The sequence below is a fragment of the Saccopteryx leptura genome, chromosome X, assembly GCF_036850995.1.
Source record: "Saccopteryx leptura isolate mSacLep1 chromosome X, mSacLep1_pri_phased_curated, whole genome shotgun sequence".
Classification (NCBI taxonomy): Eukaryota; Metazoa; Chordata; class Mammalia; order Chiroptera; family Emballonuridae; genus Saccopteryx; species Saccopteryx leptura.
The window spans coordinates 107,351,854-107,365,035 of NC_089516.1; the positions used below are offsets into that span (position 1 = coordinate 107,351,854).

The window sequence follows — 13,182 nt, forward strand, 5'->3', positions numbered from 1 at the left end:
AAAGAGAAGAATAAATTCTGCTCCACTTGTCTCAAATGCTCACCCATCCATGTGAGTAGTGATAACCTGTGAAATTAGCTCATAGTCAACAAATTATCAGTTGTAAGTTATTTCTGTAAATGGGAACAAAACTGTCACTAATGATTTATCAAATATGTTAGGGCATTGCTCTGAAGAAAAAATATTCAAAGTTTAGACTATAGTTCGCAAGTTCTAATGATAAACATTTGGGTGATAAGAAATTTGGGGGTAAAATTGCTATTGAAAGCTGCAATTCTTTGTTATCCATTTTGCTTTTAATTGTCACTATTGGTAGAAAAAGATCTTTTGAGTTATATTTACTTTTATTTGCAATGTGCTCTTTTTATATTCTTTACTGTATACTGATCTTTTACCCTGACCTAACTTTCTTGATTACTGCTGTAATGAGTTTTTTCTCATCTACATGTTAATGCTTTTTTGTGACCTTTTTTAAAATTTGGATCTTAAAATGTTTCCAAACATGAAACTAAGAATTAAAATCTTAGATCTATGCAAGTTCCTAGTAGAAATCATAAAAATTTTACAGAAAGCCATGGAAAAATTTATAAATAGCCAACCACTTAGATTTGATGATAAATACAAGTACAATGAATAAGAAAGCATGTAATGCAATTTTCAATGACATCTTTGTTATTGTAGTTTGAGAAAATATTGTACAAGTAAAATAAAATAATCTAATGTAAGGTTGAATTTTTTTTACATAAAGAAACTTTGAAGTGTTAGGCAAAATCATTAGTTAAAAATATCAGTAGATCTTCTTTCTTATTTTTTAGTGAGAGTAAGGGAGATACAGAGACAGACTCCTGCATGCACCCTTACTGAGATCTACCTGGCAAGCCCCACCTGAGGCTGATGCTGCCCACCTGGGGCTATGCTCCTAACCTAGCTATTTTTAGCACCTGAGGTGGAGGTGTAGGCTCCAGAGAGCCATTGTCAGCGCCTAGGGCCAACGTGCTCAAGTCAATCAAGCCATGGCTGTGGGAGAAGAAGTCAGAGAGAGGGAGGAGGGAGGAGAAGCAGATGATTGCCTTTCCTGTTTGCCCTGACTCAGAATTGAACCCAGAACTTCCACGTGCTGGGTTGATGCTCTACCGCTGAGCCAACTGGTCAGGATCTAGATCTTTTATTCTAGGGTTTGGAACTTTGGATTGGCTGTACTTAAGGCTCAAGTCAGAGTTTGGCTTTTCATTGGAATTATTTTGCCCCTCCATACAATAAAAGGCTCATGTAACATTGATGTATTGATAAGACAAAATGCTCATGAGGCTTCTCCATGGATAAAATATTTGATAAAATTTAATATATTAAGACAAGTGATTCTGTGTTCATAAAAAGGCTTATGTGTTTTCAGCAAAGTGGCACTCCAACGCTCAGGAGGACTGGATGAGACTGGGAACATTGTGTGGTATTTAGCTCTTTGTCTTCTCCTGGCTTGGCTTATAGTTGGTGCGGCACTATTTAAAGGAATCAAGTCTTCTGGCAAGGTAATTTGGAAAACACAATAAATAGTGATGGAGCTGTTTTCAATATCATTATAGTTCAATGGTGAGCATTCTTAAATGCATATTGTTTCTATAATGGAAAAAGTCCGATGTATGAAAAGCTTTCCAAGTGGGAATTCTAGCTCTACAAAATTCATAAGGTCACTGCTATTGTTAAAAATAAATAAATAAATAACAAAATAAGCACATACTAGCCCTAGAGTTGTGCAGTTACTCAAAACTTGGACTCTTCTGGCTGTTATAGTATTCTGAGGCTTGTAAGTATATTCTTAAATTTTCTGTCCAGGTATATAAATAAGGATCTTGAATATATGAGCATCTTATATATTGTAATGTTTGGTTTTGGAAGTCCAGATCCTTGTTCTATGGGTAATTATATCAGGATTCCCCCAAATTGGAGGAGATAGAAAAAACAGACTATGTAATCATTCTCTTATAACTTGCTAAAGTGGACTCAGAACCATCTTTCTCAGCAAATAGTCCTTTTCTAAAAAAAATTTTATTTCCCCCCTTCAGTGTTTAATTTTTTAAACCATTAGAAAGCATCATGGCAATTTCAGAGAACAGCATAAAATTTTCTTTGTGAGCAGTTGTAAAGTACCCAGAAAAATGAATGTTTACATACCTGTAACTCCTAGAGTGAAATTTTGTTAAGAATGGAGGACAGGAATAACTATGGATACTATCTTTGTATTCCTGGTACAATATCTAGTACATTCAGTTAATATTATGGTGTGATGAGATGTGCTATTAGGTCACAGAAATATTGTGAATATCACAAAGTCAATGGAAACTTTCCAAAATAATGTTTCAATTGCATATCTTTGAAACCCTCGGGTTTTTTAATGTTAATATTGAAAGAATCCATTAAAGGCCATTCACCCAATGCATTAATTTTTATTGGTCTCTGGATAACTTGTTTCAATTGTGTCCTAGGGCATTTTATCAAACATAGGACATCTATGGGTCAAAGAAATGATGCACATGAATGAAAAGCCAGCCTCAAAGGCAATCTACTCATCTAGAATAATGTGTTATCTAGGACACGAGCAGTGCACTTGTATGTGTGCTGTCAAATCATGTAGCTTTAAGGATACTAATAACAAGTATGTAGTATTCAATGTAATCAGGTTTCTTGGGATTTGCACATCTATTAGAAGATTATTTTCTTTCTCCTTGGAGACTGGGAATATACTAACTATTGCAGGGTTTAAAATCATTCTCTCCCCATCTCAATGCTGCATTTTACCACGAGGCGATATTCAGTCCCCTCAGGTATTTATAAGGACATATTTTGTAATGCATTCTATCTGGATTCCAAGTTATCACTGCTGATATATTGTGTATTTACAACCTGGGAAATACTGTGTCATACATGAGAGTGTTTGAAAAATGAGTCATTTGAGAGTAGGGAGAACAGGAAAAAGAAATTATTCTAACTTTGCAACTGGTGTCATCAGACTTATTAATAACCTTCTGAAATTTTTGATACTTTATTTTGCTAATCTCAACCAGCTAATGACTTATTTCTATACAATTATATACCATGATTTTTTAAAAGTGACATTAACTTCAGATTGTTTTTTTTTTTGATAGGTGGTATATTTTACAGCTATTTTCCCCTATGTTGTCCTACTCATCCTGTTGATACGAGGTGCAACTCTAGAGGGTGCAGCAAAAGGCATTTCATACTATATTGGAGCACAGTCAAATTTTACAAAACTTAGAGAAGCAGAGGTAAGACTTAATTTGAATTTCAAATCATCTGAGGAAGTAAACCTTAAAAGCAAATACAAAATATCTTTGCTTACATATAAGGGTGTCATAATGTGGAAACTTGCAAAAGAATATAGTTAGATTTATTAGTGTTTCTGTTCACCAAGATGTCTGACTTAGCTATTTAACATGACACCAATGCTCTCTTGTTGGAAATGAGATAATCATTTTTTAGCAATCATGTAATAAAAGTCCTTTTATTTATATAATTGATTTTATTTGACCACAAAGATTTGTGGTTTATTAATCTGACAAAGAGTATTTCATGCATGAATGCTTATTAATTGATGACTGGGACTATATGATTATTAGATAAACTCTCAGTATATTTAAAGATTACAGTTGAAAGTTTAATACACTGGTATATATTTTAATTGTCTCCAAAAGTTAATATCCCAAAAGGAAGATTAAATTTTGCTGAATGGATTATGAAGTTAAAACATAAATTTGAAATGAATGAAGCATTCCATAAACAAAATTATTATGGTACCAGAAACATAAACATGCATTATGAATATGAATTGGACAACCCTATTTTAAATTTAGTCCACCTCCAGATAATAGCTGTCTGTATCACAAGTACATATAAACTGTTACAATTTTAACTGTAAGTGTAGACTGTGTATTGTACTTGCATTGCTAAGAACCTAAGGATGCTTTCACTTTTTCAGTAATCACATCTAGTAGTGTTATCCAAAATGGAAAATTGTTTTAGTTTGCTATGGTATTCTTTGTGGAACTCGTGCTTACTTCCCACAATTGCTATTTTCTAAATACAGGCATAACTCCTAACTCCTTTTATTGCACTTCACTTTTTTTGCTCTTCACTTTTTTTGTGATTCTCAGATTTTTTTTTTTTTTACATATTGAAGGTTTGTAGCAACTGTGTGTCAAGTAAGTCTATTGGCACCATTTTACCAACAGCATTTGCTCACTTAGTGTCTCTGTCACATTTTGGTCATTCCTGCAATATTTCAAACTTTTCCATTATTAATATATTTGTTATGGTAATCTGTGATCAGTAATTTTTGATGTTACTATTTTAAATATTTAGGGGCACCAGAAACCACACCTATACGGGACAGTTAACTTATTCAATAAGCATTGTGTGTGTTTGACTGTTCCATCTACAAAGCCACTCTCCTGTCACTCTCTTCTTGGAACTCCCTATTTTCTGAGATATAACAGTATTGAAATTAAGTTGATTAATAATCCCACAATGGCTTCTATGTGTTTGAGTGGAAGGAAGAGTTGCATGTCTTTCACTTTAAATCAAAAGCTAAAAATCACTAAATTCTGTGAGGGAGGCATGTTGCAAGCCAAGACAGTCCAAAAGCTAGGCCTCTTACACCAAACATCCAAGTTGTGAATGCAAAGGAAAAGTTCTCGAAGGAAATTAAAATTTCTACTTCACTGGAGACATGAATGATAAGACATAAAAATAGCTTTATTGCTGATATGGAGAAAGTATCAGTGGTCTGAGTAGGTGATCAAACTATCCACCACATCCTCTTAATCCAAAGCTTAACCCAGAGCTAAGACCCAGCTCTCTTCAAGTCTACAAAGGCTGAAAGAGGCAAGGAAGCTGAAGGAGAAAAGTCTGAAGTCAGCAGAGGTTGATGCATGAGATTGAAGTAAAGAGCTGTCTCCATAACATAAAAGTGAAAGGTGGTCAAGCAGCCAGTGCCGATATAGAAGCTGCAGCAAGCTATCCAGAGATCTAGCTAACATAATTAATGAAGGTGGCTACACTAAACAACCGATTATCAATGTAGAAGAAACAACCTTATATTGGAAGGAGATGCCAGTTAAGACTTCCATAGCTAGAGAGGAGAAGTCAGTGCATGACTTCAAAGCTTCAAAGCACAGGCTGACTCTCTTGTTAAGGCTAAGGCAGCTGGGGGCTTTAAGTTGGAACCAATGTTTATTTGCCATACCAAAAATCCTAAGGCCCTTAATAATGATGCCTAATCCACCCTACCTGTGGTCTAAAAATGGAACAACAAAGCCTGGAGGACAACACATCTGTTTACAACATGGTTTACCAAATATTTTAAGCCCACGGCTGAGATCTACTGCTTAGAATTAAAGGACTCTTCAAAATTGTACTCTTCATTGACAGTGCACCTGGCCACCCAAGAGCTGCAATGGAGATGTACACTGAGATTAATGTTGTTTTCATGCCTGCTAACACAACATCCGTTCTCCAGCTGAAGGATCTAGGAGTAATTGTGGCTTTCAAATCTTACCATTTAAGAAATGCACTTTGTAAGGCTATAGCTGCTGTAAGTATAATAGATAGTGACACCTCTGATGGATCTGAGGAACGTCAGCTGTAAACCTTCTGGACAGAATTCACTATTCTAGGTGCCATTAAGAACATTCGTTATTCATGAGCAGAGGTCAAAATGTCAACATTCACAGATGATACCAATCCTCATAGATAACATGAAGGGGCTCAAGACTTCAATGGAGGAAGTAACTCCAGATATGGTTGAAAATAGCAAGAGAAGTAGAACTGGACGTGGAACCTGAAGATGCTACTGAATTGCTTCAAGCTCCCGATAACACTTTAATGGGGGAGGAACTACTTCTTATGGATAGATGAGCAAAGAAAGTGGTGTTTTTTTTAAATTGACTTATTTATTTATTTTTTGGGGTGGGGGAAGGAGCAGGGAGCATGAACTCCCATATGTGCCTTGACCAGGCAAGCCCAGGGATTTGAACCAACGACCTCAGCATTCCAGGTAGACGCTTTACCCACTGCGCCACCACAGGTCAGGCAGAAAGTGGTTTCTTGAGCAGAAAACTACTCCTGGTGAAGATGCTGTAAAGATTTTTGAAATGACAACAAAAGATTTAGAATAGAACATAAACTTAGTTGATAAAGCAATGGTAAGGTTTGAGAAGATTGCCTCCAATTTTTTTTTTTTTTTCATTTTTCTGAAGCTGGAAACGGGGAGAGACAGTCAGACAGACTCCCGCATGCGCCCGACCGGGATCCACCCGGCACGCCCACCAGGGGGCGACGCTCTGCCCACCAGGGGGCGATGCTCTGCCCATCCTGGGCGTCGCCACGTTGCGACCAGAGCCACTCTAACGCCTGAGGCAGAGGCCACAGAGCCATCCCCAGCGCCCGGGCCATCTTTGCTCCAATGGAGCCTTGGCTGCGGGAGGGGACGAGAGAGACAGAGAGGAAAGTGCGGCGGAGGGGTGGAGAAGCAAATGGGCGCTTCTCCTATGTGCCCTGGCCGGGAATCGAACCCGGGTCCTCCGCACGCGCCTCCAATTTTTAAAGAAGTTCTACTGTGGGTAAAATGCTATCAAGGAGCATCCCACACTACAGAGAAACCATTCATGAAAGGAAGAGTCAGTCAGGGCTGCAAACTTCATTGTTGTCTTATTTCAAGAAATTGCCACGGCCACCCCAAACTTCATCAACCACCATCCTGATCGTCAGCAGCCATCAGTATTAAGGCAAGACCTTTCACCATCACAAAGATTACGACTCCTGTAAGGTTCAGAAGATGATTAGAATTTTTAGCAGTAAGTTATTATAATTTTTTTGTTTCCTATTTTTTATTAGCAGATTTTATTTTTTAAAAAACACGTTTAAATTTAGCAGAAACATCACGCAGATCATACAAAAAGTTCCCATACTCCTATTATTATCATTTTACATTAGTATAACACATTTCTTTTTTTTTGACACTTTTTTATTATTAATTTTAATGCAGTGACATAGATCAATCAGGGTACATAGGTTCAGAGAAAACATCTCCAGGTTATTTTGACATTTGATTATGTTGCATACCCATCAACCAAAGTCAAATTGTCTTCTGTCACCTTATATCTGGGTTTCTTTGTGCTCCTCCCTTACTTCCCCAGTCTCTCCCCCCCCCCGTAACCACCACACACTTGCCCGTGTCCCTGAGTCTCTCTCTTTTTTTTTTTTAAATACAGGGACAGAGAGAGAGTCAGAGAAAGGGATAGATAGGGACAGACAGACAGGAATGGAGAGAGATGAGAAGCATCAATTATCAGTTTTTCGTTGAGATACCTTAGTTGTTCATTGATTGCTTTCTCATACGTGCCTTGACCATGGGTCTTCAGCAGACTGAGTGACCTCTTGCTGGAGCCAGCGACCTTGGGTCCAAGCTGGTGAGCTTTTGCTCAAGCCAGATGAGCCACACTCAAGCTGGCGACCTCGGGGTCTTGAACCTGGGTCCTCCGCATCCCAGTCCAACGCTCTATCCACTGTGCCACCGCCTGGTCAGGCATGAGTCTCATTTTTATGTCCCACCTATGTATGGAATCATGTAGTTCTTAGATTTTTCTGATTTACTTATTTCACTCTGTATAATGTTATCAAGATCCATCCATGTTGTTGTAAATGATCTGATGTCATCATTTCTTATGGCTGAGTAGTATTCCATAGTATATATGTACCACATCTTCTTTATCCAGTCATCTATTGAAGCACTTTTTGGTTGTTTCCATGTCTTGGCCACTGTGAACAATGCTGCAATAAATATGGGGCTGCATGTGTCTTTATATAACAGTGATTTTGAGTCTTGGAGGTAGATACCCAGTGGAGGGATTGCTGTGTCATATGGTAGTTCTATTTTTAATTTTTTGAGGAACCACCATACTTTCTTCCATAGTGGTTGTACTACTTTACATTTTCACCAACAGTGGATGAGATTTCCTTTTTCTCCGCAGCCTCTCCAACATTTGTTATTACCTGTCTTGTTGATAATAGCTAATCTAACAGGTGTGAGGTGGTATCTCATTGCAGTTTTGATTTGCAATTCTCTAATAACTAAGTATAACACATTTCTTATAAGTAACCCTTCAGTGGTTTCCCATAGCTCTGTGAATAAAACCCAGTAACTTTGTGATGGTCTCCAAAGTTCTGCATAACCTGCCTATCTCTCCAACATCCTCTTGCTCATTTTACCAAATAGACTTCCTTTCTGTTCCTTACACATAACAGAACTGTTCCTGCCCCTGGGCCTTTGCACATTTATTCCCTCTGCCTGGGATGCTTTTTAGCTGTAAAGTATTGTAAATTAAGATATGTACATTGTTTTTAGATATAATGCCATTGCACACTTAATAGACTACAGCATATTGTAAACATAATGTTTATATGAACTAGGAGACAAAAAAGTTCATTTGACTCACTTTATTGCTATATTTGCTTTATTGCGGTAGTCTGTGCCAGAACCTGCAATATCTCTGAGGTATGCCTGTACTTACCATTTGGATATTTAATTATTTGTTGTAGACATTTTTTGGGAAGCATGTCAAATTTATTAGTTTTTATTCATGGAAGTCGATCTTTAATAATTTTGAAAATTGAGATGTCAATCTCTGGCATTTGGTTACCTTTCTTGTGTCCAAATAATTTTATTCAGTAATCAACCACAAGAGCTCTACATTGGTTTAGAACTATGAAGTTTTATATTTTAGTCTTGGATACTTTGAAGTGCTCACAGACCATCTGTTTATTTTTCTCATTTTAGGCCTCACATCTTTTAATATTGTTTGTTAATCTCTTCCCAACTCAAAGACCATGTTTCATAATGAATAAGAAACAAATCAAATGGAAGTTCTGATTCATTATCTCCTCTATTTTAGGTTATTAAACAAGATAAAATATCAATGTACTTTTGTAATGGTGAAGGGCTATATTAATATGAGCACACAATTATTTAAATTTTTGCTATTATACTACAGGGGTGGACAAAAGTAGATTTACAGTTGTGAGTACACAAACCACAGAGTTAATAAAGCCATTGTAATGATCATAACCTATATCTTTCCAGACGAACAACTGTAAACCTACTTTTGCCCACTCCTACCTATTATTATAGATGCAATGTTTTCCCTAAGAAGCAGAACCTTCACTTTACTTAAACTTTACATCTTTGAGCACAGTTCAACAGTCCCTTTCATTTCCTTTACTTGGCTTACAAACTCAGATCACCTGGACTTTATAGTTCCTTGAAACTATCCAGAAAAATTTATATGAATAATTTATATTGGTTTGTGTTTCTGTGTCTCTATCACCTTTAAAAGATCAGAGGTAAATCTAAAGCTTTTTGTGAAACATAAAATTTAATCAGCCCAGCTCCCCACTGCAACACAGCTACTACTTCTACTTCTTTGGGTTTCCTAGCAATTAGAATTTTTTGTTAGATTTTTTTATTCATCTATGTCTACATATTAAGCATGGAATCATAAGTATATATTTTTCCTTATCGTTGAATATCTGATCTCTAGTGAGATCTCTAAAAGAGTAGAGAACCATACAAATTTATAGCTAGAGGGGTCTTTAGTGATTATTTTACTAACTCACTCATTTTACAGTAATAATATTGAGACTCAGAAAGATTCAGATTTAGTTAAGTTTACACAGCCAATTTCTGTATCCTTAATTAAGAATTCCTTGCCTGATCAGGTGGTGGTGCAGTGGATAGAGCGTTGGACTGGGACGCGGAGGACCCAGGTTCGAGACCCGAGGTCGCCAGCTTGAGCGCAGGCTCATCTGGCTTGAGCAAAAAGCTCACTAGCTTGGACCCAAGGTCACTGGCTCAAGCAAGGGGTCACTCGGTCTGCTGAAGGCCCATGGTCAAGGCACATATGAGAAAGCAATCAATGAACAACCAAGGTGTCGCAACAAAATAACTGATGATTGATGCTTTTCATCTCTCTCTGTTCCTGTCTGTCTGTCCCTATCTATCCCTCTCTCTGACTCTCTCTCTCTGTCCCTGTAAAAAAAAAAAAGAATTCCTAATCCCTAAATTAATGATCCTGTATACAGTTATGAGATTGGTAGGTATGGACATTTTAAGTATGTTTGGGATTTTGCTTCACTCTTCTTTGCAACCTGGGTAAACACTTATGGTATTCAGTAGCGTTCTTACACAACCCACCTGCCACACCATTCCCAGCTCCCCTTATTTCATATATGCATACATGATGTATCAAGTAAGAGAAGCTGAGAGACCAACAGAAGCATGTTATTTATCTTTTAATATATACAATTGCTTAAGAAATAAGAGAACATTTTATTTCTAACAGGTTTTTGCTATATATAAGTAAAGTAACCACCATCTATTTATCTATCTAATTATTTGCTTCCAAACTGGCTTCCTGCCATTATAAAGCAATTATAGTAGAATAATAATGTAATATCAAGCTGTATTCTGAACTTAGTAATATTTACTTTACTGTCTAAAGACTTTATTTTTTTTTTGTAATTGGAAATAGATTATATACCTTCAGGGGGAAATTATTGTTTTTAATTCCCATAAACAATAAATATCAATTTGTGATTATTTTACATAATAACAATAATAGCTACCATTGAGCAAACTGCTAATTGTTTTACATGTTTCTCACATCATTCCTAGGACACATAATAACTATTATTATTGCTGTTTCCACTTTATTAATGAAATATAGCATAGTATCTTTATAACCTTGGTTTAAGGATTATTTTTTAAGTCAGAGAAATCAAGCATGGACACGTTCAGCTACATTAAAACAACAACAAAAAACTTTGTTTTTCATCCAAGGACACACTGTTAAGAGGTGAAAAGAAGCCACAAATTGGGAGGAAAAGTTTAACATATCTAATAAACAAAGAGTTAGAATCCAAATTATGTATTTTTAGTGATCCAATAAGGCAAATAACCTCAACAAAAATAGCAAAAGACATGAACATGAATTTCACAGAAAAAAACCAACTATAGAATGTACCACATAAACCATGCGAAACCTTTTAAGTCATTAGGATATTCAACTCTCACGTCTCAGCCACTAATTAGACTGTATTAAAAATTCTGACCAATGTTAGTAAGGATTTGGAGGAACGGGAACTCTCACACCCAGCTGGCGCTAGTGCAAAGTGATATTACCACTTTGAAGGATAATTTGGCAATATTTAGTGAAAGAGAAACTTCATATACTCTATGACATCACAGTTCCACAACTAGGTATGAGGAGGCATACAAGTATATTCACAGCTACATTACTTCTAATAGCAAAATACTAAACAGTTTAAATGTCCATCAACAGGATAAAGGAAAAAATGGGGCAATACAGCAATGAAAAAAAATGTTCAAAGCTTCATCTATTTAACTGAGCTATACGAATTTGCTTTTATTCTTTCATTTTTGACTTACACAATTGGGATGTCACATGGTTTAAATCAATAAGGCAACAATTTCATACAATACCGACTAAAAAAAGGGGAGTTGTATAAGTTCGCAAGCAAATGATAAGCCCCAAAATCAGCAGAGCAGTTACCTCTGGAGGTTTGAATGGTGGAATGATTAGAAATGGACATACAGAGTCTTTAAAAGACTGATAACATTTTATTTCTTAAGCTGAGTATTGAATACTTATGTGTTTACTTTATTATATTTATTCATTTGTATATAAAACTTATTTAATGCAAATGAAATTTAAGACTGCATGTTTTTAAATATTGAATTATTTTTTCATAGGTTTGGAAAGATGCTGCTACTCAGATATTTTATTCCCTTTCTGTGGCTTGGGGTGGCTTGGTTGCTCTATCATCGTACAATAAGTTCAATAACAACTGCTTCTCAGATGCCATTGTGGTTTGTTTGACAAACTGCCTCACTAGTGTGTTTGCTGGATTTGCTATATTTTCTATATTGGGACACATGGCTCATATATCTGGACAGGAAGTATCTCAAGTTGTAAAATCAGGTATGAAATGTTATATATTATTAACTTCGAATAACTGAATGTAACTCATTTGAGAAACACTAATATATTTTACAGCAATTTACTTAAAACAATCAAGATTTCAGGTATTGCATTTCTTTCTCATTATCTTATATAATTTGGTTGTTTTAATGATGAAATAATTGTTAGATGATCTGAGAAAATAACACTATACTTGGAAACAATTATTTAAGAATTTTTTTGAATTTGGTTTATTTTTTATTTAACATGAACACTTACTCCACAATTACAAGTATCAAGCATCATGCTAAGCACTTCAATGCATTATGTTCATGTGTGTGTGTGTGTGTGTGTGTGTATATATATATATATATATATATATATACACATAACATATATAACAGAGAACATATCTGTATATTCCTCTATGAGGAATTATAGTATTGGTCTGAGTTTTTAAAATATTTATATATTCATTCATATCATATAGATAGAAAACCAAGTGACTTTGAATGTCCATCTGTGTTTTGCCTGAACATAGTCTGACTAATGAACTTTGTAAGTTTTTAAAAATTTTTCATTGATTTTAGAGAGAGAAAGGAAAGGACAGAGAGAGAAATATCAATCTGTTATTCCACTAACTCACTCATTCATTGGCTGATTCTTGTATGTGCCATGACCAAGGATTGAAACCAACAATTTTGATGTATTGAAATGACACTCTAGCCAACTGAGCTACTCAGCCAGAACTGACTTTCTTAATTTTAAGGACATTAGCGAGGGATACTTAATTATCTGGCTAAAAGATTCTTAGAAAGACAATTTTAAGGTTCTTTTAATTAGGAAATTCTTATTACATTTTTATTTATGGTTACTATCATTTGGTGGAGAGACTAATGAATGAGAATAGAATGTTAGGCCTAGAAAGGACCTTGGACATCAGCTAGTATCCAACTACTCACTTATAGAGGAGTGGATGGATGTGCAGAAATGTATGTCTTACAGAGGATAAAATAATTACAAAGTGAAAAAGCCCATGCCAGAAACTAATTCTTCTAAATCCTAAGTTGGTCCTCTGGCAGGTTAGAAAAACAGAAAATATTTAAAACTATCACATAACAAAATTAAATTTTTT

At 35.7% G+C, this 13,182-nt stretch overlaps 1 protein-coding gene across 1 annotated transcript in view; it reads left to right on the forward strand.

The window, feature by feature from the left end:
* Window positions 1-13,182, forward strand: part of SLC6A14 (solute carrier family 6 member 14) — a 29,547-nt gene that overhangs the window by 7,849 nt on the left and 8,516 nt on the right. Inside the window, exons 6-8 of the mRNA XM_066357076.1 lie at window positions 1,394-1,526; window positions 3,141-3,281; window positions 11,840-12,068. Coding sequence (XP_066213173.1) covers window positions 1,394-1,526; window positions 3,141-3,281; window positions 11,840-12,068 — 503 coding nt within the window. The remainder of the gene's footprint in view (window positions 1-1,393; window positions 1,527-3,140; window positions 3,282-11,839; window positions 12,069-13,182) is intronic.